Source organism: Siphateles boraxobius, unplaced genomic scaffold (assembly GCF_051911475.1).
Source record: "Siphateles boraxobius isolate OS27281-9 unplaced genomic scaffold, OSU_SipBor_1 26, whole genome shotgun sequence".
NCBI classification, from domain to species: domain Eukaryota; kingdom Metazoa; phylum Chordata; class Actinopteri; order Cypriniformes; family Leuciscidae; genus Siphateles; species Siphateles boraxobius.
Genome location: NW_027508876.1, coordinates 27,835,689 through 27,860,056, shown reverse-complemented (window position 1 = coordinate 27,860,056; position 24,368 = coordinate 27,835,689). Strand labels below are relative to the sequence as shown.

At 38.7% G+C, this 24,368-nt stretch overlaps 1 protein-coding gene across 3 annotated transcripts in view; it reads right to left on the bottom strand.

Annotated features, from left to right (window-relative positions):
• Window positions 1–895: 895 nt before the first annotated feature.
• The window catches only part of rab11fip3 (RAB11 family interacting protein 3 (class II)), a 29,943-nt gene continuing 6,470 nt past the window's right edge, over window positions 896–24,368 (bottom strand). Inside the window, exons 2-15 of one of the 3 annotated variants that reach the window (XR_013207359.1) lie at window positions 23,352–23,445; window positions 20,868–20,941; window positions 17,814–17,983; window positions 14,498–14,716; window positions 13,234–13,368; window positions 7,925–7,960; window positions 7,584–7,671; window positions 6,572–6,816; window positions 5,722–5,803; window positions 5,374–5,511; window positions 5,133–5,288; window positions 2,869–3,009; window positions 1,775–2,793; window positions 896–1,652 (exon numbers count right to left, since the gene is read on the bottom strand). Coding sequence is in view for 2 of the 3 variants with exons in the window: in XM_077245378.1 (XP_077101493.1) it covers window positions 2,680–2,793; window positions 2,869–3,009; window positions 5,133–5,288; window positions 5,374–5,511; window positions 5,722–5,803; window positions 6,572–6,816; window positions 7,584–7,671; window positions 7,925–7,960; window positions 13,234–13,368; window positions 14,498–14,716; window positions 17,814–17,983; window positions 20,868–20,941; window positions 23,352–23,445 (1,692 nt within the window). In the remaining variant the exon portion in view is untranslated. Of the gene's footprint in view, window positions 2,794–2,868; window positions 3,010–5,132; window positions 5,289–5,373; window positions 5,512–5,721; window positions 5,804–6,571; window positions 6,817–7,583; window positions 7,672–7,924; window positions 7,961–13,233; window positions 13,369–14,497; window positions 14,717–17,813; window positions 17,984–20,867; window positions 20,942–23,351; window positions 23,446–24,368 lie in introns of all 3 variants that reach the window. The other 2 variants (XM_077245378.1, XM_077245379.1) reach the window with 2 other exon arrangements.

Genomic DNA, 24,368 nt, shown 5'->3' with positions numbered 1-24,368 from the left:
TCCATAATAGTTCACTAGATGGGGCAACAGGGCATGTTAACCTTCTCAAAACCACATCACGAAATGGACTACAGTATAAATCTTTTTTAAATAAATTTTGCATGCCAATTCATTGTTAATTAATTTATTTTTTTAGTTTATGTTATATTATATTGTTTAGCTTATTTGCTGGAAAGCACTTCGCTCAACGGCTGTTCTTTTAAAAGTGCTATATAAATAACATTTTAATTGTAGCTATTGCATTTGCAAAGTTTATTAACAATAAGTTGATCAATCCTTATAAAAACATATTTGATCTCCCAAAAACTGAATAGCATTTCAAAATAATCCCTTTTTCATTTCTACAAAATAAGAGGAATCATAAAAACTGCATGTTATTTTTTTATTTAGTTCTGTCCTGAATAATATAGCTTAAAAGATGTCTTGTGGTCTACATGTTAACATATTTTAAGTAAAATATCTTATTCAGGAAAGTACTAAATAAAAGATAACACGTAACCTATGTTTTTATGATCCCTCCTAAATTAAAATAATTAACATTTTATAGATTCTGCCAGGTGTATGTAAAGTTTTGACCACAATTGTATGTATGTACATGTATACTATATATATGTGTGTGCGTATATGCACTACATACATACATGTGCATTCAACATTCAAATATGATATAGGACTGAATAAAACAGAACCTATGTGGTTTTTATCTAAGTAAACAACTGTTCAAGTGTTAATTTAAATTTAAATGTGGTTATAAATATATACAAAAATGTTTTAGACTAGAATATTATGTGCTTTATGTTTAAGTTATCCAGTCCATTATATTCTTGTTTTAATATGCATGTATAAGCTCACACAAATTAAGCATTTAAAAATGACCAAAACATCCACAAAGAAATTATTTGCACTTAATTTATTGGTGACTAATTTTCTCACTTTTCTTTTAACCTTCATATACAATAATTTGAAAGACCCCGTACAGTAAAAGATACATCTTAGAGGGGCATCTTCAAAAGAAAGCAAAACATTCAACAGAAGACAATACTGATATCTCTCCTTTATACAACCTCAACAATTAGAGTAAACATTTTTACAATTGTATTCTTCATTACAAGGAGTCCTTCAGTCATATTTTTCTTTTGTATTAACAACTATTTATAATTATTATTAGTCTTTTAAAGTCTAAGTGGCAAGCAGAACTCCTAAGCTGTGAAATTTTGTCTTTGGACATATCTTAAATCATATTGAACAGATGTTTAACATCAGACAGATCAAGAGCAGTGGATTCAGATCTTTATTGTCTCTGCCGAAACAGCAAATGCACACGCGCGCGCACCCAAAGTTCACAGAAGCAAGGTTCCCGCGCTTTAATGTCCAGTTACAGTAGCTCGAAAACAGCAGAAGAGGCAGAATCGTCCTCAAATGTTCTCCAGCATCGTCGTGTATGAAGAACTGATCGGACGAGTTTCCGCAACAAAAGCGAAATATGACAGTCGCCGGAGAGATGAGAAAGAAAAAAAAAAAACAGAATATAAACTGCAGCGTGCTTTTCCACAATCCAAAATGAGGAAAGGAGGAGGATTAAGTCTCCAAAAAGGGTTGAAGTGGAAATCAAACATGCTCGTCCCAGAGGAAAGTCCATCCAAAATGGAGCGCTGGAACAGACGAAAATAATCAATCAATTGGAAGACAAAATAAAACGGAATCTCATTTCCTGCTTGTCATAAAAATAGGATTCCAAGAATGAAAGATACAAACGTTCTAAATTGATATTTACATCCAAAATCATCAGAGAGAGAGTGTGTTTTAAGATGCAGAAATGAAGCAAAGTTTTTCCCGCGTTAAAGGTTTTCGTATACGTCAACGGCTCGATTTCCCTTCAGTGCTTGAGTGTCGCTTCTTTTTCCCCGCCAACACTGATAAAATAGCGTCACAATGTTTTTCTTTAAAACAATTTAAATAGCAAACAATAATTCCCTTTAAAATAAAATAAATCAGAGTGCTATGAACATTTCCAGTGTGTTTTGAAAGAGTCTTTTCTACAGAAAATCAAAGTTTTTTGGAAATAATCCAGGAAAGGAGGAGGCAGACGAATATCCTCAGCGAGAAATCGCGCATGACCAACAACCTTACCCACAATGCAACACTGCAAAATCCCTTGGTGGGGATCGGTCTTTTTATTGATCCATTGCGTTCCGCATCATCATTGTAATAAATACGAATTTGAAGGAAAAACAACATTAGTTAACTAACATTCAGCAAAAACTCGTTCACGAGTTAAATTGTTCGCACACGCTCAACCCTCAGGTCAGCAAATGTCCCTCACATAGGCTAACGGTGTGACTGCTTTACCCAGAATTACACTGGTAACTTAAACTGGTTTCTTACATTGAAATTCAATTTATGAATCATAAACACACATATACAGAGAGAGGGAACGGGCGCCTCAATCCCAAAACTCTGGGAAGTCACAGGAACCAGAAGACAGGGCCAATCTCACACTCACACACACACACACACACACACACACACACACACACACCCACACACACACACACACACAGTGCTATGGATTATTAAATCATTTGATCAACATAGTGATTGTATTCTCCACTTCCTCTCCAGACTCATTCAATACGCCTGTGTCAGTTCATAAATCAGGAAAGGTCGTCGTCATGGCGATTATTTGACCTCCAGGATGGAGGGATTGGACTCCATGATGGCGACGATGATGCGGTCGATGTAGTCCTGCAGACGGAAGTTGATCTCCTCCTGTTTGTGGATGGCCTCCATCAGCTGCACACACACATTAAATATCACACAGCGTTCACATTTAAAGCAGAGATAAGCATGATGGTGTGTGATACTGACCTCAGTGCGGGAGACGTTGTTGATCTCGGCGGCGAGCGACTCAGAGAGAGACTCGGTAAAAAGGCTCTTTGCTCCCTGGATGCTCAGATTAATGATCTGTCCGTTCAGCTCATCGTTCTGCTCCTTCAGACTGCGGTTATCCTGCACACACACACAGAACCAAACCAGTGTTTGAGACCAGTCTTGGTTCAGTCTTTTCCTTTTTTTAGACTGTGTTGACTAATTTTAGTCCGTCTACATGTTTGAGTCTGCGTTTACCAGTCTTGGATCTAGTCTGTTGACTAATGTCAGTGTGTGTTTAAGTTTATCCCTTGAGTTTGACTTTACTTATTTGAGTCTTTTGGGTCTGTTTTTTCAGCCTGAGTCAAGAGTTTATCTGTTTGTTTTAGTCTGTGTTGACCCATTTGAGTCTCTGCTTGAGTTAGTTTTTACCTGTATGTGTCTGTATTTCAGTCTGTTTTTACCTGAGTATTTTGAGCCTGTTTACTTGTCTTTTCAGTCTGTGGTGACCAGTTTGAGTCTGTATTTAAGTCAGTTTGAGCCTGTTAGTATCTACCTGGTTCTTTTGTTGTTGTTTTGTTTTTACCAATTTGAATCTGTGTTTGAGTCTGTCTTTATCTTTTTTAGCCTGTTCATCAGTTTGAGTCTTTTTGAGTTTTGACCTGTTTAAGTGTTTTTTACTGGTTTAAGCCTTATGGCCACGTTGAGTCTGTTCTTACCCATTTATTCCGGTGTTTGAGTTTGTCTCTACCAGTTTGAATCTGTTTTTACCCGTTTTAATATTTTTTTCATAACCTGTTTGAGTCTGTATTTACCTGTTTGAGTGTGTTTTTACCGGTATGAATCTGTTTCTCATTACCTGTTTTAAGGAACACGCCGACTTTTTTGGACTTTAGCTTATTCACCGTATCCCCCAGAGTTCGATAAGTCCACACATACCTTTTTCATCTCCGTGCGTGCTGTAACTCTGTGTGACGCACCCACCGCTAGCCTAGCTTAGCACAAAGACTGGATGTAAATGGCTACAGCTAGCATACTAATCCCAATAAGTGACAAAATAACGCAAACATTTTCCTATTTACATGTTGTGATTTGTATAGTCACAGAGTGTACAAATCACAAGGTCATATGAGACACAGACATCTTTTAACCGTATAAATACTGGGAACTATATTCTCAGAAGGCGAAGCACTGCTACTTGGGCGGAGTGATAACCGCAGCACCTGAGACGCGCCGTTGTTTCTTCCATCAACAAAACCAACGTGACTAACTAGCTAGTAGCGGACGTGAATGGTGATCATGGCTGACTTTGAGGAATTGTCAGATGATTTTTACTTGGTATCAAACCAAGATCCAGAACCATATCGTTTTGAGCCAGAATACACAGACGAGGAATTACAAACTTTGGTAGCTTATAGACAAGATAGTCATCTAAAAACATAACGGAACACTTATCGCAGGTGATCTACTTTGTCCTGTCTGTGCTATTTATGGGATGGCCGTATCCTTCAGCACACGTTTCATGGTCCGTGTGGCAAATTCCATTTTTTCCAAATAGTCTTCCTCAGTGAAATGTACTGAGCAAACACGATGGTCCTTGATGATCTCTTCAGGTGTGTTTGGATCAATATCCAGAGCAAGTAAGTTAGCCATTGATTATTTTTTGGTTGGAATTCTATGAAACATCATGGTTATACCTGGTCTCTCCTGTTTATTGTAGCAGCTCTTTACAATACAGCGAACACCCATGATTGTAAACTATGCTTTTACTATCTAATTGCTGACTCTATTACTCCAACTCCTAACGAACTCTCTGCTTCTCACCACAGCGTTTTAGGTGCTGCGGTTATCACTCCGCCCAAGTAGCAGTGCTTCGCCTTCTGAGAATATAGTTCCCCGTATTTATACGGTTAAAAGATGTCTGTGTCTCATATGACCTTGTGATTTGTACACTCTGTGACTATACAAATCACAACATGTAAATAGGAAAATGTTTGCGTTATTTTGTCACTTATTGGGATTAGTATGCTAGCTGTAGCCATTAACATCCAGTCTTTGTGCTAAGCTAAGCTAGCGGTGGGTGCGTCAAACAGAGTTAGAGCACGCACAAAGATGAAAAATGTATGTGTGGACTTATCTAACTCTGGGGGATACAGTGAATAAGTTAAAGTCCAAAAAAGTCGGCGTGTTCCTTCAAGTCTAATACCAGTTTGAGAGTGTTTTTACCTGTTTAAGTATATTTACCAGTTTGAGAGTGTTTTTACCTGTTTGAGTCTGCGTATCTCCTGCTCCAGTTCGTTCTCTCTCATGTGAGTGTTGTATTCCTGTAGGCCGGAGCTGGCTGATCTGCCTCTTCTCGCTTCAGTCTCCAACTTAAACAGCTGCAGGTGTTCCAGCTGCTTTCTCAAGTCCTCTATCAACTACACACGCAGAGAACCCATTAACAGAGACGAACACACACACACACACGATTCCACCTATGAAGACAAACAGAAGACCTCTCACCCCCTGAGTGCACTCCTTCTCTTTCTGATTCGTATGACGTTCATGGCTAATTTTGTCGGACATTTTCATGCGAGATTCGATTTCTTCATTCAATCGATCTGTGACGTCTTCCGCCTCATCCTGAAGTTTCCTCTTTTCCTGAAAAAAAATAAAATAAATATTTTGGACAATTCCTTGCAGGGTCGGCATCAAATTGAGTAAAAAATACTGGGATAAAATGATGTAAAAAAAATAATTTTAACTGGTTTCATGGCCAATTCTTAATTCACTTGTCTTGGGCAGAAGTGATAAAATGTTCATCTCTGAATGTGATCTAGACGTGTATTAGAGTGTGTGTGTGTCGGGTACCTCCTCCAGTCTCTCGATGTTGGCTCTCAGACAGGGAACACATGACCTCAGCTCACTGTTCTCCTCATCCAACTGATGCAACCTGAACACACACAGGCACACAGACAAAAATGCACCGTGATATTTTCTTTTTGGGCAGAGAGCACAATGAAAACAATAATGGGTGTGAGAAAACAAAAGTCTCTGTTAACACAGCCGGATTGTGTTAAACGCTGAGCCAAGTAATCTCAGAGCTCCTTTGAGCAATCAAATCAAATTTCTGCTGTTCTCCACTAGATGGCAGACAGATCTTACACACACACTCACAGAAGAGCTGGACAAAATAACAGACATCAATAACTGTGTTCAGAATGGCTTCATATTTCTCTGCTGTTATAAGAAACTGAATAGAAGTTACCTGAGCTAATGAGTTCCTCAGCCACCAAACACTTTTGTCGTGCAAATTAACGGCCAGAGCACATTCAAAAGTTTTCTGTTTTCAGTTAAAACGGTGTTGTGTAAGCTAATGAAACTAATGATCTTTGCAACGGAAATGAATCAATCAAAAACGAACTTTAGCTGGACAGTAACTTTATTCTAGAGCTGCTGTAAAGCCAAAACAATCTGTGTTACTTTAATTTCCTATTATCACTGTAAAGCTGCTTTGAAACAATCTATATTGTTAAATGCGCTATATAAATGAAGGTGACTTGAATCAGGAGTTCATAAAAAATAAAAAAAATCTCAAAATGGGCTGAAAGGATTGTCATCATTTGCTCACCCTCATATTCTTCCAAGCCTGTTTTTTTCCCCTTCATTTTAAAATTCCACTCTACATTAATCATAAACGATTCGTTCTGTCCGCACTCACCTGGCCTGGAGGTTCTCGATCTCCAGGTCTCTCTCTCGCTGGAGTTTGTTCAGTGCATCTCTGTGTTTACGGGTGTATGAGAGTAAACTCTCCTCTTCGCGCAGCTCTTGCTCCTTCAGCTGTTCCTCCAGAGCGTTTGCACGGTGGACGAGAGTGAGATTCTCCTGCCGCAAGCGTGCATGCTGCTCTTCGCTCTCCGACGAGTCCTTCTCCAGCTCACACACACGCTTCTCCAACAGCAACACCTGCGGGACAAACAGTGTTCCTCATGCAAATCACTTCTGCTGTTCGTCTTGTATTCACAAAACTATGTTATTCTATTCCATCTATGCAATCATGTTAACTTTGCATACGTTTTCATGGTAATATTACCATTTATTAAAGTGCTTTGATTACGCCTTTTCGGATATTACCTTTCATGTAGTGTGTTATATAGCCACTTGTGATTGTAAAAGGTGCAGATAAACAGAGTTATTGTCTCCCAAAAGGAAGAACCGATTCTGAACAGACTGAAATGAGTTGTAAGTTAATCCAGTCTTACTTCCTGCATGAACCTACAAAGGTTTGTAACAAATTTGCATAATGCCCACCCATGCTTTTCATTGGCTGTAGAAAAATCACATCAGACTGGGCCATCTGACCAATCAGAGCAGAGTAAGTTCTCGGAAAGGAGGGGTTTATAGAGACTGAATCCGTTATTAAATCGTTTCAGATAATGTGACAGAAGAGCGGAAGCTGCAATGTATACTATGAGAAAATAAAAGTGTTTTTGACCGTGGATGTATGTAAAACTATAGGAGACTACAAAACAAAATGAGGAACCTTTATAATGGAATATAGGGACACTTTTAACTTTTTTGTTTACTTTTGCTATGTGAGGTTGGCATTTGATGACATAACTAATGTACAGAAAACATTAGTCCACATCAAATGCACCATTTGAACCAGGGTCAGAAATGCAACACAAATTGAATGCAAGTTTGATGCAAAATATTCATATTAGTTTCCGAACCTTGTCTGTGATGTCACGATCCGCAAGGTCCAAAATGTCTGGAGTCAGATCTCCCATGACATCCAGATTGTTGGACTGCTGCAAGTGTCTGAAAAACACAAAAACTGTTAAAACATGTGCAACATTTTTAACATGTTCCCTACTAAAGAACTAGCATGATGCTGATTGACCAATAATGTTTTGTTGGTTAATCTAGTTGGATGCTCGGAAAAACAGCAAACCAGCATCCAAATTGACTCATCATTTTGTAAACTCAAAACTTTGCCAAGGTTTTTGATGAGTTTTCAATTTCATTTTGTCCATAAAACTGATGTCTGGTGCATTTAGAGGGATGATCTCACCTTGCTGCTTTCTTACTGGACATCCTTTTGCTGGAACTATAAAAGAGAGAACAAACAGGAAATGAGTCAGGAAGAGAGCGGGAAAGAGGAAAAAAACTCTCTTTCCATTCATGACCTGTGAACCACAGGTCAAAAACACCCCGTGAAGTGCTGAAGTTTGGGCCGTCAGCTCTTTCTGGAGGTTGAAGGCTGAATCAATGCTCTTCTTTCAATGTAAGAAGGAGCAGGACCGGAGCACAGAATGTTTTAAATACTTTTAATTAGTACAAAATGACTAACGTTTCGACGCCCATGCGTCTTCTTCAGAGTCAAACAGTCAATGCCAACAATGTACAGAATTTAAAGAATAAAAAATCAAGGTATTGGCCACTGGCCTAGGTGGGTATGGTACATCAATTATCCAATCATATACAAGCACTCAGATCTAGACAAAAACACACTCACAAAAAAAATCTGAACCCTTTCATCACTACATATAACAATTTAGCGTAAAATGAGTTTGTGGCGAACAGGACGGCCGAGGGACGTGAGAGAACGGCGCGAGGCCGGTGGTGCGATTGCTAATGAGCAGCACCTGTGAAGCACACCGGTCTCGCATCTCTCACGGAGGAGCGGAAGCATAAAGGGGGAGCGACGACGTTGATGATCGAGAGAGGAACAGGCCTGTGTTTTAGTTGAGTTTTGGTTTTTGTGTTTTATTTTAGCCAGCAGTCGTCCGCGAGGGGCTGCTGGCCGTTATGTTTATTTTCGGTAGCCAGCAGTTGTCCGCGAGGGGCTGCTGGCGGTATTTTAGTTTGTTTGTTTTATTTTAAATAAAGTTTATTTTGATTGTTTGCCGGTTCCCGCCTCCTTCTTCCCTGAACATTGTTACACTGGTGCCGAAACCCGGGAAGAGGGAGGAACGCGCTGTCAGAGAGTCCTCGCCGCTGTGGGGAATCCGCGGTGCCATCGAGCATGGTGCGCGAGTCGCCGCTGCTCGCCGTGGGCCGGAGCCTGCTGCCATCCGCCGGGTAGGGGAGGAGCAGGGAGCGGGGGACTCGCGGCCATGGACGCTCGAGGCGGTGCGCTGGAGTGAGTTGTCGGGGGGACGGTCGAGCTCGCTGCCGGCCGCCTGGGAGTTGGAGGGGCGGCTGCCGTCCGGGAGGGAGCGGAGGAGTCGCCGCCGCTCGCCGTAGGCCGGAGCCTGCTGCCGTCCACCAGTGAAGGGGAGGGGCAGGGAGCGGGGGACTCCTGCCGGCTGCCCTAGAGCCCAAGGAGCCGTCGCCGTCCACCGGGCGGCGGAGGAGCGTCGAGCCGTCCACCGAGATGATCGAGAGAGGAACAGGCCTGTGTTTTAGTTGAGTTTTGGTTTTTGTGTTTTATTTTAGCCAGCAGTCGTCCGCGAGGGGCTGCTGGCCGTTATGTTTATTTTCGGTAGCCAGCAGTCGTCCGCGAGGGGCTGCTGGCGGTATTTTAGTTTGTTTGTTTTATTTTAAATAAAGTTTATTTTGATTGTTCGCCGGTTCCCGCCTCCTTCTTCCCTGAACATTGTTACAGAGTTTACTAAGATATGCAAAAAAGCACGCCAAAAGAAAATTAATTTGTCACATTCTGAAATAAAGAGTTTGAATGAATTAGAAAAGAGATCAGATATTCTTATTCGCCCTGCTGATAAAGGGGGTTCGATTGCTGTAATGAATACTGATAAATACAACCTGAGTATCATGCCCCAACTCAATGACAAAGAATGTTACACTCCATTAACCTGCAATCCCCTAGAACACCATAAATCGGAGATTGATCAGTTATTGGAGAAGGCATTACAAAGTCGTTGGATTACTGAAAAAGAAAAAGACTTTCTGACTGTAAAACATCCCGTGTTTTATGGACTTCCTAAAGTACATAAATCCCTGATTGATCCACCACTCAGGCCAAGCATGCCGCACAAGCCCTGAAAAGTGAAGCCAAAGCGATCTGGATAGCCCCCCGGTGACTGGTCCTAGTATAGCTCATAAACCCCGCCTCCCGTGTTATTCAATGGGACGTGAGACCAACTAAACAATTAAATTAAACTTCACATATCTTTTTTCCAAAGATAGTTTCTGTCATTTACTGTAGTTTTCATCACGCTGATGTAATTTCAAGTGTAATTTCTGTTTTTAAAATAAGTTTGTTTTTAGTTAGTTATTTGATGCTATAAAAACGGTGCTGTGGCGTACATGATTGACAGCTGTGATTGACAGGGCCTCTGAGCAAAGTAGTCACTGAAGCACCAACGGACTTTTTTTCGGGATCTATGGAGGACTGAGGAGATTGGAGCTTTAAATTTAATATCTAAATTTCTATAATTAATTATTTCACACCGACATAATGGTTTGTTCTGCAGCAGAGGCGCATGCTTACGCTTGATTCAGCGAGAGTGAGGGTGGGACCAGAGCGGGACGTTGATTTCGCGGCTTTACTTTCTGCTCACTACTGCGCATGTCTGGTCCCGAAATCGCAACTGCGCAGACTCAAGTCCCAAGATGTCAGCGCCATATCGGGACAATGGCGGCTAACTTCTCGCCAATGGAAGAGAACGAAGGGGCGTCGTCCATCTTTTTTTACAGTCTATGCTCAGGCCCATTGTGTCTAGTATTGGTTGTCTAACTGAACCTTTGTCACAATATCTCGACTTCTTGAAAAAATATGAAAAAATTACCATCTTATTTAGGTGACACATCCGACATATTGATACTTTTAGATTCGTTTGAATGTGACCATGATTTTATGCTGGTAACTTGTGACGTGCAAAGTTTATATACATGCATTCCTCACGAAGCAGGGACGGAGGTGTTACTACATTTCTTTGCAAGACTGATATAGCACCTCCCAATGAATTCTTACTGACAGTGTCGGAAGTTGTCTTAACAATGAACTATTTCCAATATGCGGGCGATTATTACCTACAGAAGCGTGGGATAAGTATGGGTAGTTGCTTTGCACCGTCGTACGCATGCTTAGTAATGGGTTTATGGGAAGCTTAATTTATTGAAAACCCTGCGAATAACCTATTCCTCCCTAAAATCCAACTTTGGAAGAGATATATTGATGATGTTTTCTTCATTTGGATGGGGACTTCGGTTGAATTGGATAAATTCATGGCCTATATTAACTCCACCACACCTTTTTGAGATTTACAGTAGACCAATCCACAGACAATATTAACTTTCTGGATTTGACTATTTACAAAAATTCCCAAGGAAGTTTAGAGACATCGATCTATCGTGAACCTAATAGCAGAAATACCCTTTTCAGAGCAGATAGCCATCATCCCAAACAACTTATTAAAAATATTCCTATTGGCCAATTTTTTACGGCTCAGGAGAAACTGTAGTAGTGATGCAGAGTTTGAGCGCGGGGCAGTAGAAATGACAGAGCGCTTTCGTAACAGGAGCAATGCTGTAAGGGATATTTCTGCAGCCTATGAACGAGCCAGATCGGCGCAACGAGCACATCTCAGTTAAAACCAAAAGTGCCTCAGCACAAAGAAATTTCTCTCATATTGGCGGAGAAATAAAACATGTCATTAAGAAACACTGGCACATCTTGCAGAGTGACTCAGCTCTTAAAGATATATGCGCAGAATCGCCACGTATTACTTTTAAGCGTCCTCGCTCACTTAGAGACAGGTTGCTTCACACGACCATGAACCCTCCACCAAAACCTACTTGGTTACCGGCTCCTCCTTTGGGTTTTTACAGATTTGGGCACTGTACACATTGCTCTAACTCAAATGACACAAAGCAATTTTTCCATCCCATCAGGTAAAAAATACAAGATCAATTCATTTATTAATTGTAACACCACCCACGTGATTTACATATTGAAATCTCCATGTGGGTTGGTGTATATAGGTCAGACTAAACGCCCCCTCAAACTACGCATTGCAGAACACAAAGCAGCAATTCAGAACCGTAATATGGACTATGCAATTGCGAGGCATTATGTACAAACTAATCATGGCTCCAATGCGTCCTTAAAATTTTGGGGTATTGAAAAGATTCTACCTTCCCAACGAGGAGTGATTTAGTGAAGTCCCTATTACAACCAGAGGCTTTCTGGATTTTTACTTTGAACACAGTAGAAACTAATTACCTTAATGAGGGCCTAATGGCCTTAACCCAGGGCCTCTCATGTCTTCTATAGTCCACATTCTGAGGTAATTATATACATGTTGCTAGCGGGTCTGCATGTAAATTTTTATACTTATGTGTTTTTTTTTGTGTGTGTTTTTGTCTAGATCTGAGTGCTTGTGTATAATTGGATAATTGATGTACCACACCCACCTAGGCCAGTGGCCTTAAATTTTTGATTCTTTAAATTCTGTACATTGTTGCCATTGACTGTTTGACTCTGAAGAAGACGCATGGGCGTCCAAACGTTAGTCATTTTGTACTAATAAAAACTATTTAAAAGTTTTTAAATAGTTCTGTGCTCCGGTCCTCACCTCTGTAAATCATTCTGTGCTCCGGTCCTGCTCCTTGGTCCTAGCTAGACCTTGGGTCTTTTTTCTTAGATTTTTGTGTCCTGTTCTGTGAGCACCAACTAGGCTGAAGCACAAGTGACCCCTTTCTACTGCTCTTCTTTCAATGGTCATGACCTCACAGCACACGGAAAAAAACACACTGTTTTTATGGAGGTGTAAAATGGATTGTGAAAGGAGATTCTGTTCCTGTTGCGCAAGTCTGAAGCCAGAGAAACTGCTTTGAACAGACCTACATCAACTGATCCATACTGGTGCCTAGGACAATCCAGGATTTTCCATGAACAAAACACCATATATTAATATGTTAATATAAACTGGACTCTCATTAAAGTTGGAGAAGTTATGTTTCCAAATTTAGAAAAAGGCTTATTTCCTTTGGTTTTGGAAAAACAGACCCATGCAAGACAACATTGAATATTTAACCAGACACGTCAAAAAGTCTCTAAGAAATTTGCTTACCTGTGAGTTCTTACAATACAGCTATCAACGCTCTTTCACTTGCATTTGTATTATGTAGACTACTGTATATTATACTGTTAATATTTACCTCACAACATTTAGACTATTGTGCATGCATTAAATACATACATAAACAAAACCCACCGCAGCAAAGCATCAATGTTCACCACACACTTCACCTACAGAATGTACAAACACTGAGCTTTGAAATCAAAACCAACAAGAGTAATGTGACACTGTGCAGATGTCTGCATATTAATGAAGCACACACATGCAGAAAGTGTGTGTGTAGGTCAAATTCAACACACGCAAGGGAGGCATGCACACGCTGTGAGCGCGTTACCTATTCATCTCTAGTAACTGCAGTCGTGTGGACAGATCCTCCAGACGACTGATCTGCTTATGACAGTGAGTGCAGAAAAACTCCAGCGACTCCGACTGAAGGAAACTCTGGAAACTAGCAGGAAAAGAGCTGGGGCTGAGGAGACCAGAGGAGAGGAGAAAGTAGAAGATATGAAGAGAGAAACGAGAAGAGGAGAAATGAGGAGAAATGTAGGAGAAGAGGAGAGGGCAGGAGAAATTAGAAGAGAGGAGAAGATGTGTTGGGATAAATAAGTAGAGGAAAAATATGGAGAATTTAGAAGAGAAGATATGATGCGAGAAATGAGGAGAGGAGAAATTAGGAGAGGGGAGAAGATCCAACGGGAGAAATGAGTAGAGAATACATGAGGAAAAATTAGCAGAGGAGAAAGGAGGAGAACGTAGAAGATACGATATGAGAAATGAGTAAAGGATCAATTAGGAGAGGAGAAATGCGGAGAGGAGAGAAAATATGATGGGAGAAATGAGTAAAGGATCAATGAGGAGAGGAGAAATGCGGAGAGGAGAGTGTGTGAGTGTGTGTTAAAAACAAGGATGAGCAGAGGAAGGGAGAAAACGGGGAACATTCAGTTGAGCCAGTGAAGGGCAGGAGAGGTGAGTACTACAGTGCAGGAGAGGTGTGTGTTCATCTCAACAGGTTTAAAAGTGCTCTTTTCTCTAGTGTATGAGTGTGTGTGCTGGACCTCGTACGCCTGACAACACCAGCACTGCAGTAAAACAATAACATCAGTAACTCGACCTTTAGTCGGCGATAATAATAGTTCACTAGGGAAATAATGAATCAGTCAGCACAAAATCATGCCAATTTACCCTATACCACATGCACACATCATAACATCTCAAGACACACACAAAGCTCCATACACGTTTTGTTTTGTCTATCACACACACTCTTTGTCGTCTATGGTCAGGATGTCACTCTACAAGGTCTCATTATGCACTCGACTTTCAGCTTACACAATGCGATGCTGACTCACATTCTGTGGAATGTGTTCTGTGTGTGGAAACTAGAAATAGAATGTATTTCTATTTGTGTCTGCAGTCAAGGTGCTCATTCAGTAAAGCCCAGATAAACATTAGAGTACCTATGTTTATACTTGACAAGTTTAGCTGAGGATACATCAGTCTTCTAAATATATGGAGTGTATAAACTATACAATTCTTAAGAAGTATGTGAAACTTATGCTTTAAATAATCTAGTATGTTTGTTTGTTTGTATGTGTTACCTAGGTGACAGCAGCATTAGTGGGCGGGGCAGTGGGCTTTCTGAGTGTGGGAGGGGCTCTTCATCTCCCTCCCCATCTGGCCCCGCCCTTCCCTCTTCCTGATTGGCCAGCAGCAGGTCTGAAGCATTGTTACTCTCACCGAAATCCTCGAAGTGCTCCTCCTCTCCTCCAATCACAGCCACCACGGTGTGACCATTCAAATCAGAGCCCAGTGTGAACCTATCAAAGAAGCACATGGAAAATGTGCATATTTAATTACACACTGAAAAATACCAGGCTAATATTTTCTTTTTAACAAGGATGTTTAATGTTTAATTCCGCCTGGACATGGAAGATTCACTTCTTTTTGTGAATAAAACATTAATTTAACATAAAAATAGACATATAGATATAAACAGCTGTTCAAAAGTTTCAGGTCTTGAAGAATTTTTAATTGTTGAAAGAAGTTTCATCTCAACCAGGCTGAATTTATTTGATGAGAAAACCAGTAATATTGTGAAATATTATTACAATATGTAAAAACAGTTTTTTATTTTAATATATTTTAAAATGTAATTCATTTCTGTGATCAAAGCTGAATTTTCAGCTTTCATGCTGATTTGCTGCTCAATTTTTTGTGCTTTGGTGCTCATCACTATGATCTTAATTTTTTATTCAATTTCTTAAGTCTTAAGGAGAAATCATACAACTTTACCACATCATATTTATAATGTCTTTAATATCTTTGTTATTTAAACAGATTGACCATTTTTTCAATGTCTCCTATTCTTACTATAAAAAATATAGAACAACTTCTTATTAGTGTTTTTGTGTGCAAGACAGAATTTGAACAGTTTGTCTTTAGGTTGATAATCTGATAATTCACATTAATCTCTTGGTAACCCTTAAAACTTCTGCAGAATTCCAGTTAGATTAAATGAAAGAACAGCGTAAAACAAACAATTCACACAAAAGCAGCACATCATCACTGGTTTCTTGATAGACAGCCCAGTGCATGTGTTTGATTGGTGAACTTGGTGACCGCACTGTTTGGGCTCAAAAAGATTTTTTCAAAAAAAAAGAAAAGAAATGAATCTTTTTATTCAATAAGGAGGCATTAAATTCATTAAAAGAGACAGTAAAGACATTTATAATGTTACAAAATATTTCTATTGCGAATAAATACTGTTCTTTTAAAGTATCCTGAAAAAACAACATTTTCAATATTGATAATAATAATAAATGTATCTTGAGCAGCAAATCATCATATTAGAATGATTTCTGAAGGATCATGTGACACTGAAGACTGGAGTAATGATGCTGAAAATTCAGCTTTGATCCCAATAAAAAATGATATTTCAAAATATATTAAAATAGAAAACAGTTATTTAAATTGTTAATCATATTTTAAAATACTTTTTACAGTATTCTTGGTTAAATAAATACAGCCTTTCTGAATAAAAAATCTTTCTGACCGCAAACTTTTGAAAATTTTAAGAAATATGAAAATTGAAATAGAATAAATGATTTAAAAGATAAATGAAGGATATACACACAATAATAAAAAAAGTCAAATTAACAAGAAAATTGTAATGTATTAAACTTTTTTTCTACATTAGCTTTATATCCTACAATAAATCCCTCAACGACTTACCCTCGCTTCACTGTAACATTGCGGTTGGTCACACAAAGCACGCGTGAAGACGGCGAGCGCATCTTAAAGCGATTCGGCCTTTCTTTGGCGATTCGGAGGAACTGGGCACACAGCGTGTCAGAGCAAACTAAACTCCCACAATCGATATTAAACTCTTTACATGTAGTTTCACCTATAGAGTTCAATCTGCCAGACGTTTGTGACACGGTAAATCTGAATTAACAGCCAAAATCTCTTGTGTAAGCAAAACTACATATGCTTAAATCATACGGCTGTGAGGCGGTGTGCGTGTCTAATCAGATTTAGAGCTCAGTAACGGTGACCCAGTGTGTGTGCTAGCATGCTCTATAAGAACAAGCATCTGTTTAATCGGTTTAATCTCCATATGCAAGAACTTACGTCGTCCGGCTGACACTCAAACACATTAAACACAGAAACACGTCACTCAGGACTTATAAATTATTGATAACGCAACAAAACTGACTAAACAAAAAACTTGGTTAACTAAGGCTAATCTTAGGGATCTGAACAAACCCTGAATGCAAAGTTTTGACATCTGAGACAGGATGTCAAAGTTCCAGAGAAAGATTTGCAAGTTATAATAAAATTAGATGATGCACTTTTCCACAACTGTTTGTACGCGAGTTTCGGAAGAGTCAGCGCTGGCGAGACGGCGTGACCCTGACACAACAGGAATGCTAAATCAAGAGAAACACACGAGGGCTGAGAGCCAGGAGAGCGAGAGAGAAACAGACCCTAGAGAGTGAAAGATGGATAAACTTTGTGCAGCAGGAAGGCAGAAAGAGCAAACTCCACACTTCCTCCAACTGGGAAACAGGAAAATAAAGACTGACACCGATAACACGGGAAACAGGAACACCTCGGTCAGCTGAGCTGATGTTAACAGCTCTTGGGAAATAATAAACTCTAGTCAGCAGATTCTTGTATAAACACAAATAAACAGGCCTTACTTATGTGCGCAACAACACTGAGCACTTCACAATTTCATTGCACAAAGCTTGGGACAAATGCAATGCAATAAAACGTCAAAAACGAAGAAGAAAAAAATATTTTTGTTTCGTGTTATAACCAGTCACCTTTGCTTGACACTTGTGTGGCATTAAAATTGTTTTTGTGACGCTTGCGTCATAAGACTACAAAAAGCTAAACACCAGACGTTGTTTTTGTAGAGAACACCGTGTCCTGAGTGGATACACTGTATCAGACAGTTGTTTTATTTTGAAAGATTATTGCGGATGCATTCAAGGCTACTTTTAAAACGTCATGATTTACAGTCACCATTATGCATGAAGTTATGGCATTTATGAAGAGTGATTTTAGTACTATACTATTATAGTTTATATAGAAGCCATTAACATTGAGAGGAACAACACTGACTCTTCCTGTAAAAATCAATTCTTGCTAATTTCCTGACCAGTGATTTGTGATTAAAATGGTTAAGACCTTTAAAAGACTAAAATACACTCAATATTTTGCCATTTTTGTCTTGGTCCCTTTTTTTGACCAGGTGTGTGTATAATATATATATTTACACTTTATTTCTATTTACTTTTTAGTTGTACTTACTTAATAACAACCACTGCATTTATGGGTAATTTTGAGTGATTTATGAACCCAGTCTCTTGCTGCATGTTATTTGACAGCTGTGTATTGGTGCGTTACCTGTTGCGGTCATCTCCATCTGTGAGTGTGTTTTCAATGCCGCTGTCAGTTTCCACGTCCTCATGGAGTTCTGGATGGACCAGAGCCGTCGTGTCCTCGTCCGTGAAGGTTTCACACTCACTGTAGGCGCTCTCAGAGCCGAGATACGCACTGTCAGAGACCTCCGCCTGCTGCAAACAAACACACTTATTACAAAACTTTTATTGCTATGAACTTGGAGACATAATGGTGTTCTTGGTTATGAGGTTTCTCCAAAAAAATAAATTACGAGTCTAAACCTACAAAATGAATGTGGATAGATTTGGGAGAAATGTTTGAGTTCATATTGAGATTTCAGACTTTTCAATGGAGATTTGCATTGCATTTTTGTCCATTCTACCTGCTCATGCTATTTAGAAGCACCAACATGTAAACACACACGGGCTTGACGGTTGACAGTATTGCATTTGTTGTGTAAATGCCAATCCATCCCGATGCTTTCCAGATAACAGTGAAGGACCACCTACTCACCTGTCAATCATCCACTGCACTAAAACAAAGGTTTTAAACTTTAAAAGAACCTCAAAAGACATGCAAACTCAGAAAAAAATAACAGCAATGGTTTGTATGTTCATTGAAGAGGTATCTTATCTAACGTGACTATTTACAAAATTTCATATATGTTACGTATTTATAGAATCCAATAAAACAGCCGTACAAATCATATAAAATGACAGTAAATGGTAATTTTGGTACATTACAAAGATCTAGAGAAAAATGTGCAAAAATAAATGCAACAACAACAACCTGGAAAACTGTGAAACTTACTGTTCAACAGAACGTATATATGTACCCTTGTTCTACTGTTTATTATTATTCTTTTCTTCTTTTTTATAATATGTAAAACATTTTTCTGTTGAAAAATCAATGTTACAATAAAAAACAGACTTTTTTCCTTCAGTTTTATACTATGTAAAACTTTCTTGAAAAATTAATAATAATAAAAAAGTTACAAATAAAATTGAATGCAAACCCCATGTTCTTCAGTTTATATTTTCCTCCCCCCCTTTTTTATACTATACACAGCAGTCAAATAACTGGATTAACATCCCAGATATTATGATGAAATGTACAAATAATTAAATTCAAGAGTGAACCTCGAACCTTCAGTTGGTCAATCGGTTCAAACCAAAAGAACAAACTCTATCCGAAATCCACATAAACCTACATCTCAGAGCCTTACGTACCTGTTTGAGTCCGAGAGGAGCTCCTAGAACAGGAGAGGCCATTCCCAGAACCATCCTCCCTACTCGAGTACCACCACACGGGAAAAACAGGTTCACCAACTAACCGCAAAACTAACAAATGCTTCCTGTCTCTCTCAGTCAACACATAGAAAGAGTCAACAGAGATAGATATTATTCCTACTCTGCTTCTTTGGAAAATGAAGAACAAAGTCTGAAGGGCACCAGGACCAGAAATAGGTGGAGTCTGTGCCCCTAACCACGCCCCTTTTGGTTTAACACTACCCTCATGTGCCAACAGAACACCTCAACACACGTCTAAACAGCATGTGTGCATATATTATGTGGATGTGACTCAAAACCTAGTGAGCTGCCTACTTAGTATTTTTGTGCATCTATAATGACCAAAAATGATGTCTGGTTACTGGTTAGACGGCTCACTAGGTTTTATGACACAGACTACTGCTGTTATTCATTTCAATCTGTTCTCAACTTCCCATGTAGCAAACTATTAACACTTCACACACACACAAACACTTATTCAGGACAGCATGTGCTGAGACAATCATATGTTCTGATGAATAAAAGGTGTGTGTGTTATAAAAAAATCTTTCACCAGTCTGTCCTGTATATTGTCAGGCAGATGTGTGTGTAAGTGTGTTTGTTCCTCTGGATGAGGTGCTACACACACCACCTCTGCCAGTGTGTTTTGAAAGCAAACATAGAAACAGCACAGCCATTCATGACCCACAGGAAAACACACAGGTGTGTGTGTGTGTGTTTCATTAGAAGTGACGGGAAGACCGGAATGAGAAAAAGGAAAATCAGATCGCAAAAAACAAGACTCCGAAAAAAGCACATTTCTATATTTACAAAATAAATATGCTAAATATTACTGTAAATAGAGGTCGTTATATGCATTTTTGAAAGGAGTTTGTGTTTCTGTAATCACAATTTATGAATTTACTATGTAACTATAACTCTATAGGCTAACTCTTAATTATAATTAAAGCTTATGATAGACAGGTCCATAAACACTGAGGGGACATGTTAGGATAACCATAATTTAATATAGTGAAACTACTTGAGCTAGCCTAAAATATACAAATAGGTACAGTATGTTTAAGTTCCCAGAGAATAAATATATAATGATAAATCAAAGACATAATTTACTATCACGAAAAACTAAAATAATAACACGATTACGAACTAAAAAAAAACATTTATACAAAAAAATAAATAAACCTTAAATAGCAGTATTTTAAATAAAAAACCTATGAGACAATTCTCTATCACAAAAACACGTTTCTGAATGAACCTCATGAATCTCAACAAATAAAAATACTAAAATTCACTAAAAACCTAGAATACACACTCATTTTCATAAATGAGTTGTAAAAAAAAGGAATGAACAACAACATTTACCTCGAAATTTCACTAAAAGACTGGTTTCATGAACCACCCAAACGAACCGGCTAACTTTAACAAATCTTTCCAAACAATTTACGTGAGAGAAAACAAAGTGCATGTTTGATTATTGCCTCCATTTGCTCAGGCTGTGCTACAATATGGTTAAAAAAGGCGAAAAAAACAAAAAGCTGCTGAACTAAACCAGCAGGCGGTGCTGTGGCAGAACAATGCACATTCTGCGCTTCTCATGTTCTCAGCAGCTCGTCTGTGGTCTTTCAATCTTTTGGGGAATTTGTGGAATGTGCTGGTCTGGATTTCACCATTCTGCAATAATGGGGTCCTAAAATTCTGATTTATTATATTTATCATGACAAAAGGGAAGGAGAAAACGGGCCAAATAACCACAACCAATGTGTATTACCTCGTCATAATCCTCTGGAGGTCCATTGGCTTCCACTGCGCTGAGATGAGTCTTGTAGAGCTCTGGATCAGAACCTGATAAAGAAACAATAAGAACAGCATTTCCTTATGTTATGTCGGTGGGCTGATGGACAAATGTTTGTTTAAATGGATATATAGAAAAAAACAACTACTGGGTTGATCAATATCACCATGATTTGAAGAAACAGAGGTTTATGACACATTATCCCCCGGTTTCACAAACTTGTCCCAGACTAAAATGCATGTTTAAGCTATTTAAACTGAAAGCAATTTCAATTTCAGATCTTAAAATATGTCACTCAGAGCCATTGTTTTGTCTCAAGATGTACACCAATAATGTTCTTTTCTAAGGCACGTTTATAAAAGCTACTTAAATGTCCTAATCCTGGCTTAATCTAAGCCCTGTCTGTGAAACCGGGCCTATATTTTTCATTTGTAAACAGTCACCGTGGATGGAATACACTGAGCGTCTGGGCTGTCTGGAGCCATTTATGTAATGTGTGTAATGATTCATGAATGAGAAGAGGTTGGAAAGAAGAAAGCATCTTTTTTGGTCTGGACTCAGACCCTCATTTAAAAAAAAAAAAAAAACTCTACTGTAAAACTGTTATATTTACATACAAAAGTACAACATTTCCCTAATGCATTTCCCTTTTACCCAAATGTATGTTTCTTGCTTTTAAGAAAGTTAACAACACAGTCGAGGGGTGCGTTTCCCATTCCCTATAAATAGTTTCCCAGTGTCTTTAGCCAACTATGGTCGTAAGTTCCATCGTTACCAGAATAGATTAATTGAGATTCTGTGTTTCCCATAGATCCAATGAACATTGGCAAACAGCATCACACAAAGTTGTGTGGTTGGAACTACAGCTCTCTAGCTATAGTTAGAAGCATAGTTTCTCGTTAAAATGACATTTGGACCTAAATAAGCAAAATAAGCAAGCAACATGGAGTACATATCTTTCATTCCAAATATACTTCTTTTAGTTTGTAAAGAGAATTAAAGGCCTGATTTTAAAAAGCTCTAGTACACCGGTGAACCCCAGAGTGACGTAAGAGGGAACCTGTGATTTGACAGTAGACGGTATTACTCCGCCACCTGAGTGACGTCATTAACTATACTGTTGAACAAATGTGGTTTCAATTGATGGATGTGCGACAAAGTTACTATGTTTTTGGGAAACAGTCATGACTAGCTAGCTAGTTTCTCCAATGATGCATACTATGGTGTTTAAGCAGCGAGTTACTTCTTTGCAACTGGTTATTTAACACATAAAAGCAAGAGTTCAGAAATGCTCAGCAACGGAAATATCTAAACCATAATTTCTAGCAACCACGTTATAAAATTTCCATCTTAACATTTTTTTTCCATGACCTGGTAAATGCTATTGAGAACAAATTTACAAGCAGAGAGAGGTAGATGCTCCAGTAACTCATCCATTAGTGATGAGTGAAATCTGACTCATGAAACGCAGAGCGCCATTAGAAACCTGACCTCATCCTCATAACTGAAGTGAAAGAGTAGAAAACCCAAGCAAAGTGCTTCAAACTATTCCACCATCATCATGATCAATCTAAAGCGGGATGGGGAGTGTATATGCTCTCTATTCGAAAAATAGTGAGAAGCCAACATAGACCACATTTTAAGGAAATAAGCATGTTTATATATTTGATACAAATGCTTTTTAAGTCTACTACCTAGATAGTACTTTAATAGTACTACTGTCTAGGAACAGAGTCTAATGAACTCAGATTAACTATTCTGAAGGTTAAGAGCAGATTCAAATGTACAGCATCTGTGTCTAATCCAGGTGTCTTCAAGAAAACTATAGCAGCAAACATCTGAGGATGATCATGATCTCTGTCAGATATGTTGGTATGATTTCACCATGCCTTTCGTTTGAATGTTTAATCTAGCTCTTAATATATCAGTCATGGTTATGCTCCTGAGCTGATTTTGTGGACCAGCAAGTAAAAGCTCCTCAAAGTGAGACTCTTTTCTTTAAAAGAAATTGAAAATTCCCAATTGAGCAGCGTGATTCACTGCGAGTAATTCACAGATGCTCTGACTCATTATTTTGCACTGTGTTTTTCTACACAGTATTTCAGGAGATGTTTTCATCTGAAAAATCGTTATCAAATAGTGCCAGATTATCACTCAGTCATGTAGAAAACAAGATGTTTTGTGTTTCTGACTTGGCTATTCTTTTGAGGACAGAACTGATGATGAATTTCCTGGCCGAATATTAAAAAACTCCTTTTGGAGATGTCCTCAAGATGAATAAATGCTGCATCAAGGTTCAAAATATATTTTTATTCTGTTCTGAAAATGACCAAAGTTTTATTTTAGGGTTTCGGTTAGTCTATTATATAATTAATCTGTAATTAAGAACAACAGATGTTAATGGAAACTCCCCACGTGATTTAAAACACGACTTGAGTGTGTGTTTGTGTGCGGCTGTACCTTCATTGCTGATAGCACTGATGCCTCTGTGGAAATCCTCAAAACTGATCACACCCAGACCGCTGGGATCCAAGAACCGTGTCAGATCCCTCACCTGAGACCACAAGCAAACTAATCTTACACAAACAAACTATTCATCTTACACAAACAGAGCAGAGATAATGATGTTATCGTACATTTATTGACATCAAAACACACATAAACTGATTCACCCACAAGGTAAAGAATGAAAAACGTAGGAGAAATTTGTCATCTTTAAAATATTTTTTTAAATGTTTTATTAATATGTAAGGATGTTAACTTCTCCTGCACAAATTAAAATAATAAAACAGTTTGTGATATTCAATAAAAGTGACACTCATTTAGTATTTTTCTTATTCATCTAACCTTCAATTTAGGAACAAAACATTACTATGATATCTTTTTTGTAACTTACGGATAAACAAAAAAAAATCTTTCAATCCCTAACATACAGTGACAAAACAGAACACACATTCCTTCTCTCTCTCTCTCTCTCTCTCTCTCTCTCTCTCTCTCTCTCTCTCTCTCTCGCTCTCTCTCTCTCGCTCTCTCTCTCTCTCTCACACACACACACACACACACACACTCAAGCTACACTCCAGTGAACAGACACAATTGCACAGTTGGTAACCAGGCAACAGCAGAACTGAAAGTTGTGAATTCTAAAATCTAAGTTCTCAAAGAACACAAGTGAAGAAAAACACCAAACACGCTCAATATCTCCGACTGAGAAATCAAAACATGAAACTGGTGCCTACAGATTTAACTCTGATTGTGTGTGTGTGTGCTATTTCAGCCCTAATGGCATCAAATTACACATCTTCTTATCAAATACACACACTCACACACATTCGAGTTTAAATGACCATGAAGGAAACTGTTAGACTAACTGAAATGCTTAATGAGCTGGAGAATCTGCATCATGTGATCATGTACTCCTGGATGATATTGGCTCATTTCAAGTCATAGTGACATAAATACTAGCAGTTTATCAAC